The following is a 26198-nucleotide window of genomic DNA, read 5'->3' on the forward strand; positions in this document are numbered from 1 at the left end:
GTGTGCGTGCGTGTGTGTGTGCATTTATCCAGACCTGGAAGAGAGGAGCTGAGGAGAGTGAGAAGCCATCTGATCCAGGCTGTTTGACCAGAGGCAGACCTCCAAGGGTGTCCAGGGCCAGAGTAGCCTCAAAGGATACATCTCCAAACACTGTGGCCTGTGTCTCTGGTTGGGCTTTGTCCTGCAGAATGTTAGGAGAGCAGAGGTACAATTTGAGATGTACATAAATGCTGCCTCTACAACACCCATTTCCTTGCTGTGACTGTGCTCGATCTTACCAGGATCTTGAAGCGGTAGAGCAGTGAGGGAGCGTCGGCCAGGCAGCCATACTCCTTGTTAGTGGGGTTGTACTTGGGGACGTATCCGTCCGCCCCGGTGCAGAGGAAAACCTTCTCAATGCTACAGGAGAAGGAGTCTCCCAGGTTCTGCACCGGGTCCACCATCACACGACCATAGATGGAGGAGCCTGGTTTAGGAAGTAAACTGGTTTAGGAAGTCAAGTAGCCCACCCCAGATGCACAATTCAATGGTTTAATGGTAAATCTTAATTTTTATTCTAACAGCTAAATTTAAGTATGCGTCCCTGAAACTGATGCTTTGAAATCCACCAGTTGTTGTAGTTACTATAGGTATTTCTGCTTCATTTTTAGGCAGTGCAGGAGAGACAACCAGGGTCTGCAGCTGTAATGATCATTAATCTCCACTAGGGCTCAGTGTTGCAGTACCTTCTTGGAAAGCAGTGTCTGATCCCTCTCCGAAGCCCATGGATCCATCAGACAACCACAGCTCCTTCTTAGACAGCAGGAACATCTGAGTGTTCAAACTGAACTCAGCTGCCACTGGGTCGCTCACCTGCAATACAGAACAAAGGCTTTACTCCCTAGGGGTCCCGGACCACCCTGTTAAAGACCCATGCTCTAGACTAGAGAGCAATGTGTGTTTGGGACTATTCCGAGATTTCTCCTGGCATTTATAGTCATTAAGTTGATGTTCTCTTTGCCCTGCTGACCTGCTGGAAGCGGATGGACATGTCGAAGGTGAGCGGCTCCCTGGGGTGGCAGACGGGAGGGATGCTGAACTCGCCGTTGGGAGACGCACTGCACGGGATCAACTTCACCGTGTAGGTCCCTGAGTAGTCCCGCACCTGCAGGTCACACACACAAATACACATGCTAAGCATTAGGGCTGCGACTGTCCATTATTGTCCCATAGTGATTACTCTTCCAATTAATGAAATAACATCTTTCAACAACTAATTGACGCAAATTGATGTAATTGACTAAATCAATTAGTCTGATTAACCACGTGAGCCCTGTTTTATACAGATGCAGACAATAGCTGATCTACAAGGTACAACGCATTCACGATATGTTGTGAGCTTGAAGATCATCTATTTTCAGATCATCTATTTTATTTGTGGAGGCGAATGAAATTTATATTTTAGAAAACTCAATGATTTCATTAAAATCTATTAATGTTTAATATTGATTATTTTAACTGTTGCACTCCTACAAAGTACAGTATTTGTGGTGGAGGGGAAGGAAGAGGATATAGGGGGTTGTAGTGGAGTGCCAACATGGCAATCTTACTGATCACTGTCTGGGAGACAAATAATGGAGGAGTCCAAACCACACATTCATTCACACACACACACACACACACACACACACACACACACACACACACACACACACACACACGCACACACACGCACACGCACACACACACAGGTATTATTGAGAGTATCTCACAGCAAAGTCAGAGACGAAGCTCCACTGCTGCATGGGCTGATTGTAGGTGGGCTCTGTCCGCACCAAGGACAGACTGAAGGTCAAGCCAGGGTGGTCTGCACACATCACCATGGATGACAGGCCGGATCCTGGGAGACAACACACACACACACACACAAACACACACACACACACACACACACGTAAACGCACACACACACACACACACACACACACACACACAGGTTCATATGCATTTAACATAAGACAAAAATAATAATAATAATAATTATAACAATAATAATAACAATAATAGTGTAATGTCACATTTGTTTCATACTGTCAGAGTTTTCAGTACATGCAGACATGGGGGTGCATTTGCGTTGAAACATTGACATTCTAGATTGTCTGTGCTATTTGTCTCCATGCCGTAAACGGTCTGGGGTCATTTTGACATTTGCTGTTGTGACCCCCGGTGCTTTGGCACAGGAAGGACCCCCAGTGTTGAAGACCAGAAATAGATGCAGAGAGGATGTGGGCCACAGTGGAATCCAATAGGAGCTGGCAATATAGAATGACCCTGCCGTATGGGATACTGTAAGTTAAGAGAGAGTGTGTGTGTGTGTGTGTGTGTGTGTGTGTGTGTGTGTGTGTGTGTGTGTGTGTGTGTGTGTGTGTGTGTGTGTGTGTGTGTGTGTGTGCGTGCGTGCGTGCGTACGTGCGTGCGTGTGTGCGTGCGTGCGTGCGTGCGTGAACATGGATGTATACCTGGATGAGACATGACAAACTGGCCCCTGAAGCGAGCCTCCGTCTTGAAGTTGACCACCAGACGTCCCTCCTCGTTGATCCTCATGCTGGTTGGATACATGGCTCCTACAAACATTTCACATTGCTTCTGAACATGTATTTCCATATACAGTACGTACTTGCTTATGCTTGTGGCATCACTTAGGGTTAAAATGCATATTTTGAGTATTTGAACATTTTTCATTTATCCGTTTATAGCTCTGATAGTGTACACATGTAACCAAACGGAGGCTTACGAGTCGATTTGGTTACATTTGCACAATATCAGAGTTCAACGAACACTTCAGGGTTTCACAGTGTGTGTAGATACGCGCGCCGGTTACCTTGCAGCTCGGCCTCAGGTGGACTGCCGATGCCGTCCTGCCACAGGATGGCCGTGTCGTACACAAAGGTGAGCTTCAGCTCGGACTGCAGGTCAAAGTGCTGCCAGCCCCCCACGGCCACGGGAGAGTGGAAGACGTAGGACACGTAGAGAGGGACACGCAGCGTCACGTACGACTGCACAAGGTTCAACACCTGAAGGGGAGAACATGCTCGTGTCACATTGAACGTTGAACGTTTTATTAGGATTTGTTTCGAGGCATTATAAAAGCTTGGCGCTTCCTTGGACGAGACGTGTGTCAGTGTGCTGGAGAGAGAAACACAAATGCTTTCACCTTTACCTCCATACAAATGCAACACAAACACAATTAGTCAAAACAATAACTACGACATGATCTGTCAAGTATGACATTTATACTGTATAATTTACAATATTAACTCTGGGAGCCCTATACAAATCTACATTTTCAAAAATAGCAGAATGTATGTACTGTATACTGGTACAAGGGTGATGTACAAAGCTGTAGTAATTACAGAAGTATAAAGCTGATTAGCCACAGTATTATGTGAAAGAATAGTGGAAGCTAGAGGGAGCAGCAGTATGGATTTTATGCCAAGAACAGCACTACAGAAGAGATGTGTTTGCCCTTGCTGGGAGTGCTGATGGAGAAGTACTGTATAGAGAAGGTCAGAAGGAGTTACATTGTGTCTTTCTTTTTCGACCTACAGAAAGAATAAGGTGCAGAGAGAGGAAGTGTGGTAATGCATGAGAAAGGAAGTCAGTAGTGAGTGACAAAGAAGTATGTCAGAATGGTGCAAGGACAGTGGTGAGGAGTGCGGTCGTGTGTAGATGTGTACCTGTCCGTCCGTGCCAATGGATCCTCCACAGTCATTGAGCAGCTCAGACATGTCGTAGAAGGTGGTGAACTCCCAGAGACAGGCCTCCAGGTTGAGGTTCCTATAGAAGCGGAGCGAGTTGGCAGAGCGCATGGCCACACTGTACTGGTAGGGGGAGGTCTCGCCGATGATCTCGGGGTTCTTGGTGGCGTCGGTGATGAAGCCGTGGCCCGTCTGGATCTCGTTGAAGTCCAGCAGGTTGGAGCAGCGATGGTTTCCTACCCGTGTGCCATCAGGGCTCAGGGTGAGCTCGAAGTTGGACATGGGTCGCGTGGAGACCACAGGTAGCATTCCTGTTGGTCAGAGAGATGAGACTCTGTTCCTCAACTTCAGGGTGGTTGAAATTGTACAAACTCACCAGGAACATAATAGGAAACATTAAACAAATCATGTGAAAGGGATATATAAATAAAGTTATTATAAAAGGAAATTATGAAAAGGAAATTGGAGGCATACCGGTAGGCTAAATTAAGAAAACATGTATGATTGTGAATTATGAATTGTTGCCTAAAATGGTTGAAATGGTCATGTTGATGCAGGCTGTTTGTGTGGAACAGAGTTGGCCACTCACCGTCCATGTGAGGCATGTTGACAGTAAGTTTGATGAGGTTTGGGAAGTCTGGATCGTCTGGTCCGGTGTAGCGTATTTTAGCAGAGAACGGCTCAGCTCCAACTGTACCTGGAACACGAGGCTGACACATACCTAAGAGAAAGACATTTGATTTAATTATAGGTACTAGACTCTACCATATTATGCCATACAAAAACATATCATTTATAGTTACTATTCCGCGGTTAGATTACTGACTAAGGTTCCAGTAGACAACTGTAGTGCAAAATTAAAAACAACTACCTGACAAGAACTGTGGGATATCCAAATGTAAGAACCTCAACTATACCATTAAGTGCTCGAAATACAAACAATGAGCACTCATTGTTTGTATTTATTTATGTATTACCTAAGTTTATTATGTCGCAGTTTAGTCATTATGCAAATTGCAAATGTCTTGTCACTGCTGAGCCCTACTGGTTGGCCTGTGGATTGGTTGGTCCTAGGGATTGTATTGAAATCACACGCACTGCGATACACAACGTAATCTCCTCCAGTGCTCATTCCTCCTCCACCCCATCCCCCTCTTTTCTACAGCGCTCACCCTCCTCCTTGCTGACGACGGCGATGGGGCTGGAAAGTTCCAAGCCTGCGTCTCCGTTGATGTTGAAGGCCCGGGCGGCACACTGGACCCTGGAGCCGGCCTGGAAGTAGATGGAGTCCAGGGTGATGGACTTGGTGTTGGTGAAGAAGGTGTTGGTGTCCACCTCCTTCATGGGGCTGGTGACTCCGTCCGAGCCGGTGGGGGCACTAACCAGCCAGCGGTACTCGGTCAGGGTGTCGTTGATGTTCTCTGATGAGCAGATGGAGCCTGTCTTGTCGAAGTCGTGGTACTTGGGGTTGCAGGCCTGTGTGTCGAAGTGTGCAGGGGTTAGAACAAACATGACAACTTGCTTGTTGTATTAGAGTCTGTCTACACAGTTAAATCCTCAGCATGGAGGTATCCATTTGACAGTGTAAACGCCATGTCTTCTTAGTGAGTTCTTCATGTCCTTCATGTGTACTACTATACTCACTACGGCCATCAGATGGGCACAGTCCTACTTACCGTCACACACACAACGGGGTAGCCGGTGGAGGGGTGGGGGTTGTCTTTGGCACGTGCCGTGTCGTCGTACATGAGCAGCGAGACCACCAGGGGCACGGCGGGGAAGGTGACGTCAGCCACACTGTCCATCTCCTCAATGTACACCATGGCCTTGTTCATCTGGCGGGAATTAGCATTCATACTAGGCTTAGTGAAAGTACATTCATCTACTCATTCACTCATTAATTTATTCATTCAGCCATCCTTTTCATGGCGTCAGTCAGTCAGTCAGGCGTGCGTGCGTGCGTGCGTGCGTGCGTGCGTGCGTGCGTGCGTGCGTGCGTGCAATCCAAAGTTCTACATTGAAGCCACGTCATTCCCATTTAAATTACAAGATCCATATGATTTGATTTATTTTAACATTTTGTCTGTGGTTCGAAATGAATGATGTCTTAAACTCCATCCATCCCTCCATCCATTCATGAATTCATCCATCTAGCCACAGTAAAAAACACAATTTGTGATAAGCTGTGACCAGATCTCGGCTTGCCTAGAGGTTGCATGTGTGAGTTAGGATGCACATACAACATAAAAGAAAAGAAAGTTTGTTTTATGGCAGCACATACAGTACACATTTTAGACCAACAAAATGTGTTGGTCAAAAATGCAGCTCGTCTAAGACTCTGCCAGTCAGTTTATTGGTCTAGTAGTCAACTAGTGACTAGCTGCTTGGTCATAACTAGCCTAATAATATATTTAACAGTACAAACATTTTCCTATCAGGTGAAAGGTGGCAGTCCCTTGCAGAGTACAGTCAGTGACTGTATAGAATGCACATAGCTGTGTTTATAGGTCAGTCTACTGTTTGGCTCATGGCACACATTCCTCCCAGCATCCCTCTCCAGCGGGACAAGCTTTTTATATGGGTCTGTGACTGTGCCGTGCTGACAGCAGTGGCAGCTGCTGCCTCTCTATTTTAAACACACCGACACAGGACGCATGCTCACGTGCCGAGGTACTCCGTACTGTACAAGAGTGTGCCCCATGGCACAGCTCAGGGCTTCTTGTGATGGTTTTCTGTGTGTGTGCTTGTGTTCGTGCATGCGTGGTGTGTCACCTGTATCTCAGCCACCATGTTCTCATCAGGTTTCATGTGGACGATAAAAGCCTCTCTCATCTCCCTTTGACCGTCATACAGGATCTCAATTTCCACAAAATGCTCCTTTTCCCCGGCCTTGAACTCCACATCTTTACGCACACACACACACACACACACACACACACACACACACACACACACACACACACACACACACACACACACACACACTAGAGTCAGCCCACATAATAATAAACACATTCTTCATATTGACTGTGCCTGTTGAAGAGCAAGTCCAGTAATAACAGCTCATCATGTCCGGATGTCATTGTTACAGTACACTACCATGTGCAGCTTTATGTAGCCATGGTTGTTCATTCAGAGTTGTCTTTCTACTACAATGTTTCTCTGTCGTGTTCTCCTTGCATGTGTATCTGTCCTGTTGCTTGGAGAGCACTTTGAGCGACATGGTAGGAAAGTGGCAATACAAATAATGATGAACCTACAGTATATATAATTCATTGTGCGACAACTAGCCAAAATAGCCGATTGACAATCTATGCCGATTACAAATCTGCTATTTTAGCCATTTTTTACACATTTCTGAATTTTTTATACGTTTGAAATTTTTTGAGAAATTGCCCAACTTTAAGGAGAGAGAGCGAGTGCATGCTTTAAGGCTAACGTGGTTCTTCTCTAATAATAATAATATATGTATGAATGCTTTGGTCCCTTACCCTCTGACAGGGGGTTATAGTCCTCCCCCGAGGTGGCAGAGCCGTCCTTGGTGTGAACCCTGACCACAGAGACCTTGGAGGTGTCTCCGGTACGAAGGATAGGAATCTTCACGATCGCCACGTCTCCTTTCACCTGGGGCTCACGCACGCTGTACTTGATCTCCGAGAAGCGGATGACAGGCTCTGAGGAGAGAGGAAGGGAAATTGGACTGTCGTATCGAGCACCTCAGACTTTCAACGTGACCAAAATGTGTTACGTTTCCTTGTTTTTATGTGCAATCATTTCAACTGCAAATATGTGCGTTTTAATAATAATAATAATAATAATAATAATCTTTATTTATATAGCACCTTTCGAAACGAAGTTACAAAGTGCTTCACAGAAGAATAAAAGAATAAAAACAATCCACAACATGAAAAACAATATGTAAGTAAACAACAATAAGTAATGGTACAGGATAAAACAAGCAAGCAATATAACACAAGCATATAATATATAATATACTTCACCGAAATACTAAAGAAATGCAACATACTGTCTTTCTCGTCTGTGACGGTGACCAGTGTCTCTTTCTGCTCTCCTATGGACGCTCCGTAGGGAGATTTGCTCTTGGGGGATCCCAGGACCAGACGGAGCTCCTCGTCCTCCTCGTGGATGGAGTCGTCCACCAGCGTCACCACGCACGGCTTCTCACTCTCACCTGGAGACGGGAGAGATGGAGGGACATGCAGGGAGTGAGAGAGAGACACGGGTTACGACTAAGACTTACAGAGAGAAATAGGGAAGGCAGAAAGAGACAGACAGACAGACAGACAGACAGACAGACAGACAGACAGACAGACAGACAGACAGACAGACACAGACAGACAGACAGACAGACAGACAGACAGACAGACAGACAGACAGACAGACAGACAGACAGACAGACAGACAGATACAGTATGACGTCGGTTCTGACCCGGTAGGAAGGTGATGACTGAAGCGTCAGTGTTGGGCCTCTCGTTGTAGTCCATCATGACCTGAGCAGATCCCTGGCGGGTGTAGCAGCGCACCGTAGAGCCAAGGCTAATGTCACCGCTGCGGTACACTGTGACCGTGACCTCCCCATCGGCCTCATCCACCTTGTAGCTGCCCTCCTTGAACTGCACCTTAGGCACTATAAACACAGGGATGTGGCCGCGTTAAGACTTATTCATAGCCTTAGTTCACAATGCTTTAGAAGAGGGATACTGACTGTTGTTTGGAACCTGTGTTTCTTCTCACATTGAATGGAAAATGGAAAAATGTACGTAAATAAGCCAGTACAAAGTCAAATACAATGGTAATTGTGGTTGCTCATGTCTATAGGCCGTGTGAACTACTGTAAATATTTAAAAAAAGATATGTGCCTGTGTGTGTTCATGTGCGAGACTCACCGTCCGAGACTGAATCGTTGATGGTGATGGTGGTTTTGCTGGGCTCTCCCAGCACAGCGTTCATGGGCATCCTCAGCACCAGGTCAAAGGTCTCCGGGCCCTCCAGCTCTGGCTGGCCCAGGTCATCCAGGATGGTCACCCTGAATGTCTGCATGGTCACTCCTGGAGCGAAGTCTAGGTTACGACTGATGCCGACATAGTCCAGGCCAGCTGGCAGAGAGACACAGAGATATAGAGGTGACTCCAATGCAATGCAATGCAACATTATTTATATAGCTGCTATATAAATATATATATAGCATATTTAAAACTCAATCAGCAAGTAACACTGACGAGTGTTATGGGAAAAGTTGCCATATTTACATATTTACAAATAATAAAACTACTGCAAAACTGTGCAAAATGTACAAGACACAGTGAGTACCACAGACGAAAAACAGTCTAAGTCCAAATTTCAGACTGACCCCTCCACGAAAAGGCCTCGTTGTCCTGAACCCTTATCTATCATTTATATATTATGGATCAATAGTGTGGACTTAGACTGTTATTCGTCTGTGGTACTTAAAGAACATAGTAAGTATTCATTGAATTCACCAAGTGCACCAGGTCTTACCTTCAGCTGAGACTGGCTCGTTCTTCCTGGAACGGACAGTGACGGTCGCAGTCTTGGACAGGTCTGTCCCTGTTCTCCACACTCTCACTTCCACATAACCTGAACTCTCATCCACCGTGTACTCAGGCTCCCCAAAGTACAATGAAGGCTCTGTGGGGCAGATGGAGAGGTGACACAATCAGAATCTACTTTATTGTCACGTCACAGGATGAGTCGGAATATAGGAAAAGAGAGAATCGAGAAGAAAAGAACATGTTTTGAACAATTTGTCATAGCCCTCAGTAGGATAACATCTGGGAATGATCAATCGATGCCCGACTGATTTAATTCTATGCCATCTAAATGGCACATCTTCAGTTCTGGTATGTCTCAAAAAAAGATTTGAGAATATAAATAAATAAAAAGGCTTTTATGCCTGATGAAGGTCTGACGACCGAAACGTTGCTCAATAAATCTAAACTCAAGTGAAGACAGTGTGCAGGATTATTTTTTCTCTACTTCTCAGTTCCAGATATCCGACGCACCTGTCCATTGTAGGTGTGCAGAAGGATTTTTTCTTATAGAATATAAATTGACCACATTGTCAATTGTCAATCAATCACAATGTTACTTAATTCTAATCATTACAGCTTAAAGTTGTACGCCTTGAAAGTATCTTGGAATAAGTGAAACTCTGTCAATGTATTGTCTGAGTCTGGACAATACACTGCCTGTTATGATACTAATAATGTTTCGGTTTTAAACATGGGTTGAGGGACAAACAGACAGTGTGGCGTGGCTGACTGGGTCAGCTCTGTCATTTGTAACTCCACACAGGAAGAGAGCTGTCACCCCTCTTTATCCTGCCCTCATCCACCCCTCTTTCCCCTAATCTAAAGCCAGACAGCTCTGTCTGAACTCAATGCCAAGGCCTTCAGGATACACCTGAAGACGGAAGATGCATGTGTCTGTGTGTGTTTATGTGTGTGTGTGTGCACACAGTCTGCGCACACGCACAGAGGGCAGGGATGTTCTCTATACGTCTGCTGATGTTGCAGGTGATAAGGAAGGCGGGTGAAGGGGGATGCGTTTGGAAAACACAGACAGAGAGGGAAGAGGCAGGAATGCACATCCCAGAAACCCACAGTTCCAATTCATCTCTCCTCACCCCCCCATAAATCCCATGTTCATATCACAGATTAACTGATGCAGATTTAGGTCTATCGCCTGTTTATAGACTGTCAATCCATATGTTCAGTGATGCTCATCGACTAGCACTGCACTGCAGTAGTATAGCAAAGTCTATACCTCTAGCAAACGTCTCTACAGGCAAAGGCTTATAGCCTTATACCTATAGCAAACATCTCTACTAAGTCCTCTTGTTCTTGGAAAGTACTCAAGTCTAGCAAACATCTGGGAAGGGGTAATTGAGATTGATGCTCTTTTTCTTCGCAATGTTCTAATGCTTAATGCTCCTGGTGTTGTGTGCCGCAAATAGCCTACATGTCATGGATGCGATGCGTTGTGAGCTTGTAGATCGTTATTTTAGGAGCACGACACTATCGTAAGACAACTTATATTTTTTGTCTGAACTAGGCTTTAGTTTAGCAAATATGTCCTTGAAACAGGACTGTCGAGAGTTGGTTTTGTTGAGAAGATGGCTGATGGTACAACAGAAAAGTGTCCTGCTGTAGTGAGGACAACTGACACACTCTCAATGCATCTCGGCCACCAACCTAACTATTTACTACTTAGTGACGAAGGGGTGAGCTGGGGGGTAAGACGTGCCAACATGGCAACGTTAAAGATCACTGGGAGGAAGAGCCAGACAAATAACAATGGAGGCCTGATATTGGCCTGAGTCCAAACCACAGGTTTACTCAGCCAGGCAGATGGTTTTACACACACACACACACACACACACACACACACACACACACACACACACACACACACACACACACACACACACACACACACACACACAATAACATTAACACACTCATCAGTGCACAAATGTGCAGCCATATACTCTCTCTCTCGCACGCACGCACGCACGCACGCACGCACGCACACACACACACACACACACACACACACACACACACACACACACACACACACACACACACACATCCATCCAGCTTTATGGCGGAGGGTGTCACTCCTTGAGGACCCACCAAGAAGCAGAGTCTCAATAGAGGTTTACATTGAGGAGGCTCCTCTTGTCTCTCCGCATGTCTGGGAATGTACACTGATTATTTATACATAAAGTTTCAATTGTGCTCCAGTTCCAAATTGCTTGGGAGGCATGCTTGTTCTACGAGCGCGTCTGTCATTGGAACAAGTGAGTCCGGGAAATGAGCCTTGATTGAATGGTGGGAGAGACACAGTAGAGACAGGAGGAGGAGAGAGATGGGTAGGAGGGTACCAGGCTGGAAGGAGCCGCAGTCAAGGCTGACTTATACTTCGTCACACGTCACAACACGTTTTTCAGTACAAAATCATTTATTTTCAGTGAGCATTAAACAAAAAAGATTGATTATAATATTATATATATATATGCTCATTCATGCACCACATGTCCTCAGAAATGGAAATTTGATATGCACACCAAAAAAAGCTAGGGACAAATTATAAGTATGTAAAAAAAATCCTCTTGAATTTGAAATTTAACCTTCAAACTGTATAGCCTGGCTGAGATATCTCTTAACACAAATAAGCTCAACACAGCGTTGAATACCATCAAACAGAGGGCTGGAGTGAAAACATGCCTGTCATTTGAAATCCCTCCACAATAGGCCCTTGCTCAACACCACCTGCCTTTTGGCCCCTACAGACAAAAAGATGCCTTCTCTGTTTCCCCATGTGCTTCACTGAATGCCAATGAAGATGGGGGGCTCTGGAGCGAAAACATGCATGTTTAAAGTCCCTTCATCTGTCAGACAGCGAATAGCATAGCATAGTATACCATACTATAACATAGCATCAAGATGAGTTGCTAGTCTCGACCTCAGCACCTGTTTGTCGTTAACTACAACTAGAAACATCTAGTTGTCTAAGACTTTAACAAGCACAAAGGCAGACAAATAGACACAGAGAGAGACAGGCAGGAGTAAATACAGGCAGACACACAGACACACAGACACAGGTAAGCACATGCACATCCTGTAGGCAGGAAGACAAGCAGACTAATAGAAAGCCAGATTGCAGCAAGGCAGACAGATAGAAACATAGACCAGCAGTTAACTATGAGTAAGATTGTCTCTTGGCTCTTTGTCTCACTCTCCACATATGTTAAGTAAACAGGAGTGTAACATTCAGGAATGGGCAACAGGGCACAGAGAGTAAACACTCAAAGAACCTCAAGGAAACACTGCATACAAGGAGAAAGAGTTGCTTTTGCTTTTTCAGTGCAAGGCTTTGGTCAGGCGCCATGAGTGTACTTGTTGTAGATTAATGACACTGCTTAGATCAAGTGTAAGATATCAACCGCACCTGTTCTCACTGTAAACATGAATGTAACCACAGTATGTGTAGTTCCACTCTCCCTAGACTTCATGTTAAATCAACTGTAGATTGAGATCATACACAGGGCTCTGTGCTGTGCTGTGCCATGCCAACCTACTATAGATACCCACAATTTGGGTTGGGTGGCTAGGCCCCTTCGGTGCCATGCCATAATAATAATACAAACACACCTCAACCACTGTACTCACCATCATCGCTGTCTGCCAGGATAGTCACCTTGGCGCTGGGGAAGCTGGCGCCCACCTGGCCCCCCATGGGCATGCTGAGGCTGATGTTGAAGCTCTCCTCTTCCTCGTACAGCGAGTCGTCGATGATGATGATCCGGCAGGGCTTCTCGCGCTCTCCTTTGTCGAATCGCAGCACGCTGGTGTGGTCCTCGGCCCGCGTGATGTAGTCGGAGTAGGACAGCACGGAGCTAGGGATGGTGCCAGTGGCCGTGGCTGAGGAGTAAATATGGGATGATAAGGTTACGAATGTTGTTGGGTATTTTAGTTGGGTGACAGGTGCCATGTCAAGACATAACTGATACATTTTCAGTGATCAAATGACAGCGTTAGGATTACTGTGTGTACTGTATGCCAACTGGTAATTCTCGAACATTTTCATGTCAAGGACCCCCACATTAATATGTATTAGGGCCCAGAACCCCACTTGGAAAAAGTTTGTGCCCGGGACTCCCATAAGAGAGGATCTGTCAAAATAAGAGGAAACATATCAGCCCAGACAATGCACCTTTGGCCAGACATTTCTACATCTAGGGCATGAAAGATTGTTTCTTTCACGCATGCACAAAAGCATAAAATGTAGTTTATGACCGGGTGAATTCTTTCATATGAATGAACCTTGCTGAGTGAAGCAGACCACCATGAGCTCCTGGCTGACGTCTCCAGAGCGACGGACAGGCACAATCAGCTCTCCGATGTCCTCTTCAATCCTGTACTCTGCTTCAGGGATGAACACTGTCGACTCTGTTTGGGGGAGAAAAACCAACAAGCTGAGCAGCACAGAATCTATCACCAATCTGTCAGTATCGTTGTTACTGTTAGCCTACTTATTTATTTAACTCTTCTTCTAAGGAAGGTCAGGATGTTAGAGATCTTTCGCCATTAACCAGTGGTGGAAAAAGTACTACTACTATTTCTTTACTTAAATGAAAGTAACAGTACTGCAATGTAGAAACACTCGTTGTGAGCTTGTAGATGGGCTATTTTCAAATGGCCAGGTTTAAATGCGGCTGAAGTGGTTAATGTATGTTTTGTAATATTAATTCAAATCTACAAAGTAACTAGTAACTTGTGTTTTCAAATAATCGGAGTACAAAAATGCAAGTAAGAGTATTGGGAATTGGAAATACTCCAGCCAAGTAAAAGTAGGTAACCTCAAAACTGTACTTAAGTACTTCCCACCATTGCCATTAACACAGGGCACGTGATTTGAATGCACATAGACTAATAGGATTCCTACCATCTCCGGGGTCCACGATCTCAACTGTGGCAGTGTCGGGGTACTCCAGCACAGACATGACTGGGTCAGAGAGCTGGATCTCAAAGGTCTCCGAGATCTCAAACTCCTGGTCAGTGAAGATCTTCACCCTCCACGTGGCTGTGGTCTGGCCTGGGTTGAACTGGACCTGCTTCTGGGCTTTCCCACGGAAGTCCTTGTCCTTCTCCGCTGTGCCATCCTTAGTGGCGATGCCTGATGGGTAAGGCGGAAGAGGTGGCAGGGCACATGCCAAATTTGAGAACTTTGATTGATAGGAAACAGGGAGTTCAGGCACAGGTCTTTTTAAAGCTGAGGTGTTTCATGATTGTGTTTTTAGTTGAGGCTGCGATACATGTGTACGTGAGAAAGAGAGTGAGAAAGTTTTGTCATGAGTAATAAATAAATAAAAGAATTACACTTCCAACTGTAAGTGAACACTCCATATTTAAGTTGTATTGCTGCATGTACACTGTATTGCTGATGCTCAGATGGAATGTTCAGTGTGATTAACTTGCCAATGGCTATGATGGTTGGACAACAAAAGGTGAGATTGAAAGCTATCACAAAACAAGTCTAATTTATGTCTGTTGGAAAGGACTAAAACATATTTTATTAACTAAGACTAAGACAGTTTCTTTCCCAGAGGACACAGGAAGTGAAACATCACTCAAACTGGACAGCAGTATTGGTGCATCCTTTTGGGTGTGACTGGTTGTTAGAATGATTCAGTTTAACTATAGGGTAAACTGGGGCCAGCTTTAGAGGGAATCTGTGTAGATTACCAAAGGGACAGTCTAGCTTGGTGTTTTATGGTACAGCAGCCTTTTCAAATGGCACAGTAATACATCAGTAAAGTCTGAGGGGACAGTTAAGAAGAGGGCAATCAGTCTTTCACCAAATTGACAGTTTAATAGGGGCTTGTTGTCTAGGCCTGCCATCTTTCAAAATAGGGCAATCTGAGTTAACAGTGATGAATTACTCTCTACTGTGTTATGTGTTATACTGTATCTACACTTCCAACTCTACGCTGTAACGAAACCAAAGGCTTATTACGTATAACAAATTAATAATAAGCTTTACAATAAACACACTGTGTAAACGCACTACACCTTTGTACATTTCCACTGTCTGCCTGTTTTGTTTTTATGTTTTGTGTGGGCACTGCCGATGCATCTTTTGCATGCATTTAGCATCTTTGCTAAATCCGGTATATTTACTTTGCATACATATGTGATGTCCATTAATATGCAGGGTCCTGTCTAAATAAACAAATAAAGTAAAGTAAAGTTTTTTCACAATTATATGCAGTCAATCCATGTGAATTTAACTCAGAGAGCATAGAAATGGAACCAAAATCCCTAGTGAAATGATCACTTGGATTAATTAGACCGTGTAATCAGTTTCAAAGTTGACAGATGTCAGATGAAAGACTGTCATCACTTACTGACGAAAGAGGTTTCTCCCAGGTAACCCCGGCGTTTGAGCGTCACCTCCAGGAATTTAGAGTCTTCATCCACCAGGTAATACTCCTTCTCCAGGCTGATCCAGGACCAGTTGAGACGGAACGGCTGAGGCTTTAGTTTGTTTCCACCTATAACAAATGTACAAACATAGCAAGCTATTGTAAAATACATATAGCAGACTAGTAATCATGCACTTGTAACATAGTAAGTAATATAGACAAAGTAATATAAGTAGTGGTATATTAGTGAATAGAGATTAAAAAAAAAATATATATATATAGTGAATAGTCTAAATAAAAGTAGTAATAATAATATACTTATGTGTATTTCTTAGTATACGGATGGAATGCAGAGTTGGTATTGTGAAGTGTACCATTAAGATCTAGTAGTATTGAGATACATATAAATAAATAATAGTAGTAATAAAGTAATTGTACAATATGCTAATGCATTTAAGTCAATGCACTTAATTCCCTCCACTTCCATTTGTTGTTGTAAAGAACCACTGAGGCGTCTCAATTGAAATCCGTTTTCAGCACTCCAGCTTGAAAGGCATCCGTTAGGAGCCATTTTAAATTTGGAAGGGTAACATGATAACTTAATACCACAGCTTCACTAAATCCCACTTCACAACGCTTCGAGTGTCGCCTTGTATCTCTCACTTCCTTTCCCACTCATGCGCACTCTCTGTGTCAATCCTTCACCCCCACATCAATTCTTCTATCCCACCTATGTCGGCTAGACAAGAACGTACAGTGCAAAATAAATTCATTTATTTCACATACGTTTTGTGCCAGGGACTTTTTTTTTAATGACCTTGCCTTCTTTACCGCTCTCTATCTCCGGTCACCCCATGACCCCCCTCTCTCTCTCAATAGTTATTTTTAATTATACTGTTCGGTAAGACTTTGAAGCTCCATTAGCTACCATTTCTCATCACCAGGTGTGACAGCAAAATGTGAATTAGTTGGTGTGTGCGTGTGCGTGCGTGCGTGCGTGCGTGTGTGTGTGTGTGTGTGTGTGTAGTACTGTGAGTTTGTGACACTAAACAAATTACATGTTTGTAATGTAGGTCATTTTCTCTGCTAACTTGTAAGAACCCTCATTATCGTCTGTGAGAGAGGGGGCCGTGCTCATAAAACACACATTTGAACCGAGCAGCATCCGACATGAATCGGCTAAAGCGCAGAGTCACCTGCCACTGATCCGCAGCTCCATGCCCAATCCTGCTCTTAATCCGTACTATCTCATGACTCAGGTAATCCCTCAAACGAGCGCCGGCAGACTACTCTCGGTCAGCTCCCTTGACACAGCTGCTTCAGAGATTCTTTAGGCTGAACACTTTCGTTGCATTATCACAGTTTTTGTGAGGCCTTTTTTTATACCGCCGCCAAGTAAGTACCCCTCTGTCTGTTTTATCCTTTGGTCTCACAGGCCCAGTGACCTCTGACCTTTTGTGCGAATGGCCAGGCCTCAGTGGGTTCTTTAGGTTTAGGCTGATTAGACGTGGCTGTTTCTCCTTGGCTGTGCATGGCTGGTCACAGCAACAGAGGACATGTCGACCTCACACTGCTTCATATGTTCAGTGGGCTAAAGAGGGTCCGACCGAGTTTGTCTAAACACAAAAACAGACATTTAGTGATGAATAATGGCCACTTCTTTCCAATCCACAAATTCGAATCGAACATGGGGCAAACCGCCCGGGTGAATCTGTCAGTTATTATTTCCTGTACCATACAGGCACACAAACCCAGTTAAAATGGTTGAATAGAGAGAAGAGGAAGCACTGCATGGTCTGTAGTTGTCAGTAACTGAAAAACAGCTGCTCATTGGGTTCAATAATAGGTAAAAACAGGTGCTCATTGGGTTCAATAATAGGTAAATGCGTTTGAAGTTCCTTCCCTTGCGGTACTTTAAGTGGGCTGATATCCAAAGGTGAAAAAAGGGGTGAACTCAAAATAAATCCAAGGCACTCCGCTCAGTTGAGTGCCTTGGACCCTGATGAAGGCTCTATAGCCGAAACGTGTAGGTCTTTTTTTATTTTTTTATCTTTGCCTAGCTTAGCCAAATGACAATAAAGGTTTTTTTAGTGGAGTGCCTTAACCTTTTTTTTCACCCTTTTTTCAGCCCACTTTAATACCACAAGGGAAGGAACTTCAAACTTATTTACCAGTTCTAATTGTGTTGGCTTCTCTGGCTGCTGTGTTATCTAATGAAACACGAAATGCCTCAAAAAATATAAAACAAAAACTTAGGGTATGGTTGAGGTCGAGACACAGAGGTGAACCGGACACCTTGCCTGTCAGAAGAGGAGCAGGAAAAACAAACACCTCACTCTACAGAGGACAATTGCATGGGGCTTGTGCTTCCTTGCACAATGAGCCGGCATGGATTTAGGATTTACCTCAGTGACTGAGAAAGGCACTGTGGTCTTTCTGCTATGTGACTGGGGAGAATGAAAACACGTTGGGGGTTTTGCGTGCGGGGAGGTATGATCTGTGTGGGTATTCATTTAGGAAGATGGGACGGCTGCGCTTGCCCGCTTCCTCCAACCCACATGACAACATGAAGACTATATAGTCATGCCAAGACATAACAGATTGCATGCTATATTATGTGGAATAAGAGTTGGAGATTTTTTCTCCTGCTTGAATTGATGTTATGATGAGTTATGTACGCGCAGGCACACACACGCAGGCACGCACGCACACGCACACACACATACACAGTCACACACAGGCCTTTGCTTCGAGTTGGAGACACAGAGCTTCAACTTTCACAGTAGCCCAGCAGGCAGGCTAACCTTCACCATGCTCATGTTTCTGACTGTCAAAGCTAAAAATACAAGGAAACATGTATCATGCCTGCCTTTGCCTGCCCAAAATTCTTCAGAGGTTCATACTGTAGGTACAGCACACATGATCAACAGTAGAAGTCTTTGAACGGCTTCCTCACATGTGACCTACAGTAAGTGTGTCGTCCATGTTCCTGTACAGTGGTATAAACCCCTCACACACGCATTCTGCATTCTGCTACAGCTTTATGACATGATTGTATCAAACCTGACCTAATGGACAGGAACCAAGCGGAGCTTTGTGGAACTTAAACATCAAACAACCTTAGAGAGGCACTTGTTCTACTATGACATAAAATACATCTCATCTTCAAAACTATCTGGCAGACCATGAATGACAAATTGTTGGGGGGCTTTCTTTGCGATGTGGAAAGTGTGCCTTGGCGGCAGGCCTGCTTTGGGGCTGATATAGCCTACAGTACAGAGAAGCTTAGTGGAGTCGTTATCATCTAGGATTATCAAATGTACACACAGCACAGACAAAGAGACCTCTCTGTTTCAGCATCCAGAATATATACTGGCAGCCTTCGTTGTTCTGCTTCAAGACCTGGGGCAGGCGTTTTCTGTGGTTGAATTCAGAATGTATTTCTGCCATAAGTTACTGGGCGATATTCCCATGACTAATGACAGTGACATGTACATTCATGTCAAGTAACAATCCCAGCAAATACATTGGATTATAATCAATTTAAATAACCTGATACAGGTAAATGTACACTGTGCTACCTGTATTGTTCAGTGCAACATGAAACCAGTTTTACAAGAATGAGACTAACATGTAATGATCACATTGATCATGATATCTTCCTCCAATGTAATTGATTGTTGCAAATAGGACTTCCAAGTCCAACATCAAAAATAGCTATGCAGACCTATTCCACCCTACATGCAATCTGGGTACCCATTAGCAAAACAAAGGAAAAACAGCTCCCTCTTTTCCTTTGAATTAGTCACAGTCTGTCTCGAGAAACTAGCCCCACATGTAGATCTGAAACGCAGTCGCAGATGTAATGTCACATGCTTGAAATGACATCAGGCTTAGAGCCTTATTTGTCTGAAGATATTAACATTCATTTAAGCTGAATGTCAATAACTTATTCAGGCCATGTTCCAAAAGCTCTCTGAGTGGTCTCTGTGCTTTCTCATTGGCTTTATTGCACTGTGTAGACAGAAGGTGCTGTTCCTTTTCACAGGGACACCAGGAGGCATCTTCGAACCAGAAGTATCAGAACCGTCTCTCTTGTCCCTTTGTGTCATCCTTTTCTATATATTCCTGTTTAATACATCCATTCTAGTGCGCCCGCTTGCTGCCTTTTCTTTCTCCCTCCCTCTATTCCCCTTTCTTTCTGCAGATTATGGGCAGATTGACAGCTGTAACCCCCACTGCACGTGGACACACACACACACACACACACACACACACACACACACACACACACACACACACACACACACACACACACACACACACACACACCCTGTGTCGGCATTGTGCTGGGAGTGGGAATGAACAACTGAAGAGGACAGCAGGCCACAGACTGGGTGGCCCAGATCTCCTGCAGCCATGGATTACTTTTTTTAAGCGATATGTCTCCACTATACATTATTGTTCACAATTCAGAAGAGAAGAAATTCTCAATCTTGCTGCTTGTAATATTGTACAAGCTGCCTTATGTTGTTTTCGGAGTGTCACGAGTGCGAGGCAGGAGGTTTAGGACCCAAACACAGACAGATAAGAAGAGGACGCGGAGCTCAAATGCAACAGAGTTTAGCAGAACTCAAATAGGAACAACAATCTAACTGACAAAGGAACTGAGAGAATAGGGGTGTATAAAGACACAGGGATAACAGGACACAGGTGAACACAACTGACAATCAACACTGGGATAGGCTGGGGGAACTAAGAGGACACAGGCGGAAACACTGAAAAATCACAAGGTTAGACAGGGCAGGTACAGCGGCAGACAGGAAGTCACAGAATAATACTACAACATAATGGTACACATGTGTAAGGTAAACTCCAATCTGGGAACCCATCTGCCAAACAAAGGGAAAACACTAGTGCCTTCTTTTCCTCAGTCTGTCTCGAGAGACTAGGTAAACTCTAACTGGAAATAAACAACAACAGAATCAAAGGAACACAACAGAAAATAAAACACTGACTATGACTAGAAAACAATGAACACATGAAAAACAAAGCACATGTCATGGATTGTGACACATAGCTGGCATGCAACTTAAAATCAAACCAAAAGCAGATACATTTGATGGTAACTGGATACATGTCAGTTTGAGTGATTGACATATTTGATTGATAGATGAAACTTTGAACTCATTGAACCGTCATTGAGAAGATAATTAAGCTTGGTATTTATGAGAGCAATAACTTGGGGACAGAATGAGGGGTTAAGCAATGGCTGTGCTACTCCGGAACCACAACTGTGACACTTTTATGAAAGTAACAGAAATAGAAGTCGAAATGCCTGTTCACCATGCAGTCTCCCTGAGGTCGTAGATCATTTATGAACTAATTTATTGCAATTTTTATGACAAACAGTTAGACTGCGTAATGTGCGTATCAGCTCAGCCACAAGCTCACATTTCCTAGACTTTCATTCAAACTGACAATACTAATAATTTCTCCGGGGATGAAATGTTTTATAGGCCAAACACGTTTCCAGATGTCCCCGTTTTCAGTCCCTTAATAAATTAGCCATAGGGTGATTGATGCTAATCGTCGGCATAGCTACAGCACGGCAGGGGCCTACAGTATATCAGAGAAGCAGCATATCAAGAATCGTTGGCTGACATTTTCATGCTTTTAGGCCTGAGTTGGGATGCACTCCAGGAGGCTCTAAGTTGCTGCTTAGTCAAGAGATCATGCCGGAAACGAGCTAGCGAGAACGAGATGTACATAATGTGGCGCCTTATGCACAGGTTTGCTAAGATCCAATAAAAAGGTCTCCTGTGAACACTTGCATGTTTTGTTCTGCATGCAGTGTAGGAGGGCCAGGAACCTAATATTTGCTGCTGACCTTGTAACTATAAGGTCACATAACCAAGGTTGCTGTTCAGCATGAAATTATAGCACCAGCATTTGAGATCTCACTGTGGATTAGAGTTAGCCTTAGAGTTAGCCCTTAACCATTGCCATGAATAAAACCATAACCTTTAAAGTGTCATCGATATAAAACCCAATATCCCAATCAAAAATCCAGTGCAATTAGGGCATTAGTCGACAGGCATTAGTCTGACACCCTACCCAAAACCCCAAACCTAAACCTAACCTCACAGGAAGCCACGGGTTAGTTTTAACCTGCCACAGGTTTGTTTTAACCAGCTTCCACCCATGTCGGGAGCCACGGGTGAGTTTTAAACAGCCACAGGTTAGTTGTAACCGGCCACGCATGTCGGGAGCCACGGCGTTGTCGGACTAATGCCTGTCGGACCGTTAGTATGTCTAAACCAATGTATGCACCCCATTGTACGTATGTGGCCATAATGACCATACCGGTCTACGCAAAGTGCTTCAAGTAGAGTCAGCAATCAAACCTAAAAACATTACGTACACTGGAGCTTCAGGAGCACACAAACCCTTAATGCCAGACTCCTTTGATTGCACATTCCTCACCAGCTCCTATTTACATAGCTGTGCCACACACCATAGATAGACAGTGGGAGAGTGGGTATCATTAGAGAGACTTCACTTTGACGTCTAAACAGCATGATGCAAGGGAAGAGCAACCATCCAAGAATATCCTCACTCAGTGACTGACAAGATGGGAGGACCAGAAACATTATTAGATTTCCTCATTAATCATTCTGTTCCATGCAGCTATGCCTGGCATGGCATCTTAATATGTCTGCATTCACATATGGTCCATCCATTGATGATGATTAAGATCTCACATTCCCTTTTTTGTATTTTTACTTTTGTTGATAGAAAACATTATTTTTTTCAAATGCTGAACTCAACTCAACAGCTGAACTTAACTTGCCCTATGAATTCCAGAGACTTCATCTGCGGAAAGCCGGAGGTGGAGGACATATTAATAACTGGAATCAAGGCTACCGGACATCATTGGTATCATCAACAGCATGTTGCAGCAGTGTTGTAAATCTGCACACCACAGTAAGGAGTACAGTGACACGACCCCCCGCAATGCACTGCAAATCACAAGGAGACACAGTGTCGACCCCTGTATCCCTTTTGACCCGTGTAGTTTACCCTAGTGGCACAGACACACACTTGGCATCACACTGAAGAAAGCTATGCTACCAAAGCAGTATACAGTAGGAGTAGAGTGGTATCACAGAATGTTTGGGATTGTCTTATGACTTGTTTTGATATAGGATACTGATAGTGTACTCTACTGTAAACCTGCGGCTGAACTTGTTTGATTTACTGTATGACAATGTATGTAATCCACAATAAAATATTTTATTATTTACTTGTTTTATTTATTTCTTATATAACTTTTAACTTATTTTTTTTAAACAATAAAATATTGTCATGTGATGTAATGTGGTGCTTTGTGTAGACCCCGGAAAGAGAAACGTCCCAGTAGTATAGCTAAAGTGAATCTGAGTACACAATGAAGAATAAACAGTAGAGCAATTGGGTGTGTTGCTACACTTGGTCTATTGATAAATGTGTCAAGGTACAGGTTTGTCCATATGTTACTTCAAATATAATGTCCACATATTTGCCAGAGAATCACTGCGTTTACTCATTTATATCCATATTCATACATTTTCCCTGTACTATCCACATGTTGCACACAGATTTCATTGCTTTGCTAAATACTTACTTTATCGATTTTAAAGGTCTGGTGACATTCAAAAAAAGGTTTTTGTATTCTTTTTTTTTTTTTTTTTTCTGAGCTGAATTGCACCCAAAAAACCTGAACTTTGAACATTCATTAGATTTTCTGTGGTCTTCGTATCGTATTGCCCATATCGTATCGTCAACCATGTATGTATCGTGATACTATCGTATCGCTGTTAAAATGTATCGTTACAGCCCTAATTTCCATGGTGCATTCTCCTTCTGGAAGCCATAGTGTCACCTCTGAAAACCTACTGGCGGGCAGAAACAGCTTTGCCATATGAGAGCAGATAAGAATAACTGCTGGAGCCAGACATTATAACTCAACACCACCAGCAGAACACCTCCAGCCACACACAAATCAAGAGTCACCAAATGAAAGGGACTGGAGAACAAAAAAAAGTAAAAGAAAGAAAGTGTGGCATTGTAGATTTCTGCAAACCTCAGATATGTTTGATGCTCACTTTGGCTGAGAAGAAACGAATCAACAGAATAGACCAGAACGATGAAAGATCATATTAAGGAAGTATTGGTCCTCCAAAGTGGGAAAGAGAACTGTTCAAGGAGGGGGGGGGGGGGGGGGGAGTGAGAGATTCCCCAGCTTCTTACAGTGTGCTCCCCCCAAAACAGTGGCACCACAGGCCATAAATCGTTTGCTGGCTGTTGACACAGCAGACAGCTCAAGTGCACAGACACAGTTAGGTGTAACATGACTGTGACCTATATGAGCCGCTCTATAGGCATATACAGGTTACTGTACTACTGTAAAGAAAGACACTTGACCATGTCAGGCGATTTTTTTAAAAAAAAGAAAAAAAGTATGCGTGTACAGATGCAGTCATACAGGTGCGTATAAACACAGCTGCACACCCATGCACACACGTACATGCATACGTCCCACCAGCCCCCCAGGCCCATTCCGGCCATTCTGTTGAAGAGGCACCATGCACTGCAGACGGAATCTATGGGTTATCGGTCTATCAGAGATCAGTTTGGATTTCTGGGGGAGCCAGGAAAGCAAAGGGGAAACGGGTGGTGGTGAGGGGGTCTTTGAAAGGAGATCCTCCTCAAGCACTCACGCATGCACGCACGCACACACGCACACACACACACACACACACACACACACACACACACACACACACACACACACACACACACACACACACACACACACACACACACACACACACACACACACACACACACACACACACACACGTCGCAATGTCGCCCCACTTCATTACTAGGGCCGTTCTGTCTGTGGCCCCTGGAGTCTTGAGGCTCAGATGAAGTGCATTCCTACTCCCGAATGATCACATAACACCCATGGGCCTAAGATCTCCCTCCAGAGCTGGAAAAGAATATTATCTAGCTCTATTAAAAAAGAAGACTGAGTACATAGAGGTAGTGTTCTTTGTCTGTCTTTGTGTCAATCAGTGCATCAGTATAGTTTAATTGCAATTCTAGTGAAACCTTAGACCTTTGTCCGTCTGAGCTTGCCAAAGTCAAACGAGCATTTTGTGAAAACTGGTCGGCTAACTGTTTGAGATACACAATTCCATATCTAGTTTTTTTGCTGTCTATCTAGGTGTATTTCAAATATAATTTGGAAGCACTGTTCTCTCTTTTGCTTTTTTGATCACTTGATCGCAACACTTGATCGCGACTCCTTTTGTTTCTCAAACTTTTAAGAATGTTATGCCACATATCCATTGGACAGGCACTGGATTCAGTAGAGTAGCGTAAGGACCAGTATGCATTGAAGATCATACAATAACTCTCCCACTGTCCATCTTGGGGCATTTAAAAAAATAAACTGATTACTGATACAAAGAAGACGGAAGAAACACCATAACTGTCTGGACAAGTCTGACACTAAACTGAGGCCTTCTTCTCATAGCCTGTGGCTTCCTGGAGCTCATGCCTGATGGACAAGGAGAGGGTAGGCCTATACACAATGTGAGCCATGCACCCACTTGTAAAAAACAAGTATTTACTGCCTTGTTTTCCCACACATTGTGAATGGCTGTAGGGAGTTTGTAACCTGGTCACTGCTTGTTTATTACTTCTCCTGTAGAAATTCCCAGCAGACAGTGGGAATGACCAGTGGTTGAGGCCACTGGCATTGGAAGACAGTTTTCTCTTCTAACCAGAAAGACAACATTTGCTTTGCCAGAGTGAGTGGCCCTATATCCTGTCAATTGGTCCTTCAGCAAGGCACCAATCTCTTATAACTATTCACTCATTTAAAGTTGTTCTAAGAATGTTACAAGAATGTTATAATAAGTGCTACGTGAATGTCTGCAAATGTAAAATATACAATTTCATGAGAATTCATGGAAAGTGGACATTTCAGATCTATAACTTTACAGGAGATCAAATTACTATTTTTAAACAAACAAAGCCACACACCTACAGGACAGTATATGCCTGCACAGTGCACACAACTGTTAGGGATCCTACTGACCTGTAACAGTAGTGCGAGCAACCCATCCCTCATCATAGACAAGAGTATCTGCCGGCAGGTTAGCGATCTGGAGATGAGGTAGTAGAATTGCTCAGTTCATCCCATTAATCAATGTTCTTCACTTAAACCGCGGAACAGCTTGTTCACAGCTACAGTATGGTTCCTCCTGGGTTATCACTGAGCATCAGTTAATTACTGTTCTTCATCTTACACGTAAACCGTGGGACACTTCACACACAGGTATGGTTCCTCCTGGCTTATCAGAGCATCAGTTATAATTACTTTCCCTCATCGTACAGTTACACTTAAAATTGTGCGCCGCTTTATGTGAGCA

General features: G+C 43.9%; 1 protein-coding gene across 1 annotated transcript in view; it reads right to left on the reverse strand.

The window, feature by feature from the left end:
* Positions 1–26198, reverse strand: part of frem3 (Fras1 related extracellular matrix 3) — a 39806-nt gene that overhangs the window by 3045 nt on the left and 10563 nt on the right. Inside the window, exons 3-23 of the mRNA XM_079498117.1 lie at positions 15694–15840; positions 14232–14462; positions 13610–13735; positions 12956–13207; positions 9258–9407; positions 8645–8854; positions 8188–8385; positions 7765–7929; positions 7229–7411; positions 6510–6640; positions 5414–5572; positions 4910–5213; positions 4327–4458; positions 3717–4048; positions 2861–3053; positions 2499–2603; positions 1752–1879; positions 1010–1144; positions 726–852; positions 279–466; positions 35–181 (exon numbers count right to left, since the gene is read on the reverse strand). Coding sequence (XP_079354243.1) covers positions 35–181; positions 279–466; positions 726–852; positions 1010–1144; positions 1752–1879; positions 2499–2603; positions 2861–3053; positions 3717–4048; positions 4327–4458; positions 4910–5213; positions 5414–5572; positions 6510–6640; positions 7229–7411; positions 7765–7929; positions 8188–8385; positions 8645–8854; positions 9258–9407; positions 12956–13207; positions 13610–13735; positions 14232–14462; positions 15694–15840 — 3743 coding nt within the window. The remainder of the gene's footprint in view (positions 1–34; positions 182–278; positions 467–725; positions 853–1009; positions 1145–1751; positions 1880–2498; positions 2604–2860; positions 3054–3716; positions 4049–4326; positions 4459–4909; positions 5214–5413; positions 5573–6509; positions 6641–7228; positions 7412–7764; positions 7930–8187; positions 8386–8644; positions 8855–9257; positions 9408–12955; positions 13208–13609; positions 13736–14231; positions 14463–15693; positions 15841–26198) is intronic.

The sequence above is a fragment of the Electrona antarctica genome (assembly GCF_951216825.1).
Source record: "Electrona antarctica genome assembly, chromosome: 4".
NCBI lineage: Eukaryota > Metazoa > Chordata > Actinopteri > Myctophiformes > Myctophidae > Electrona > Electrona antarctica.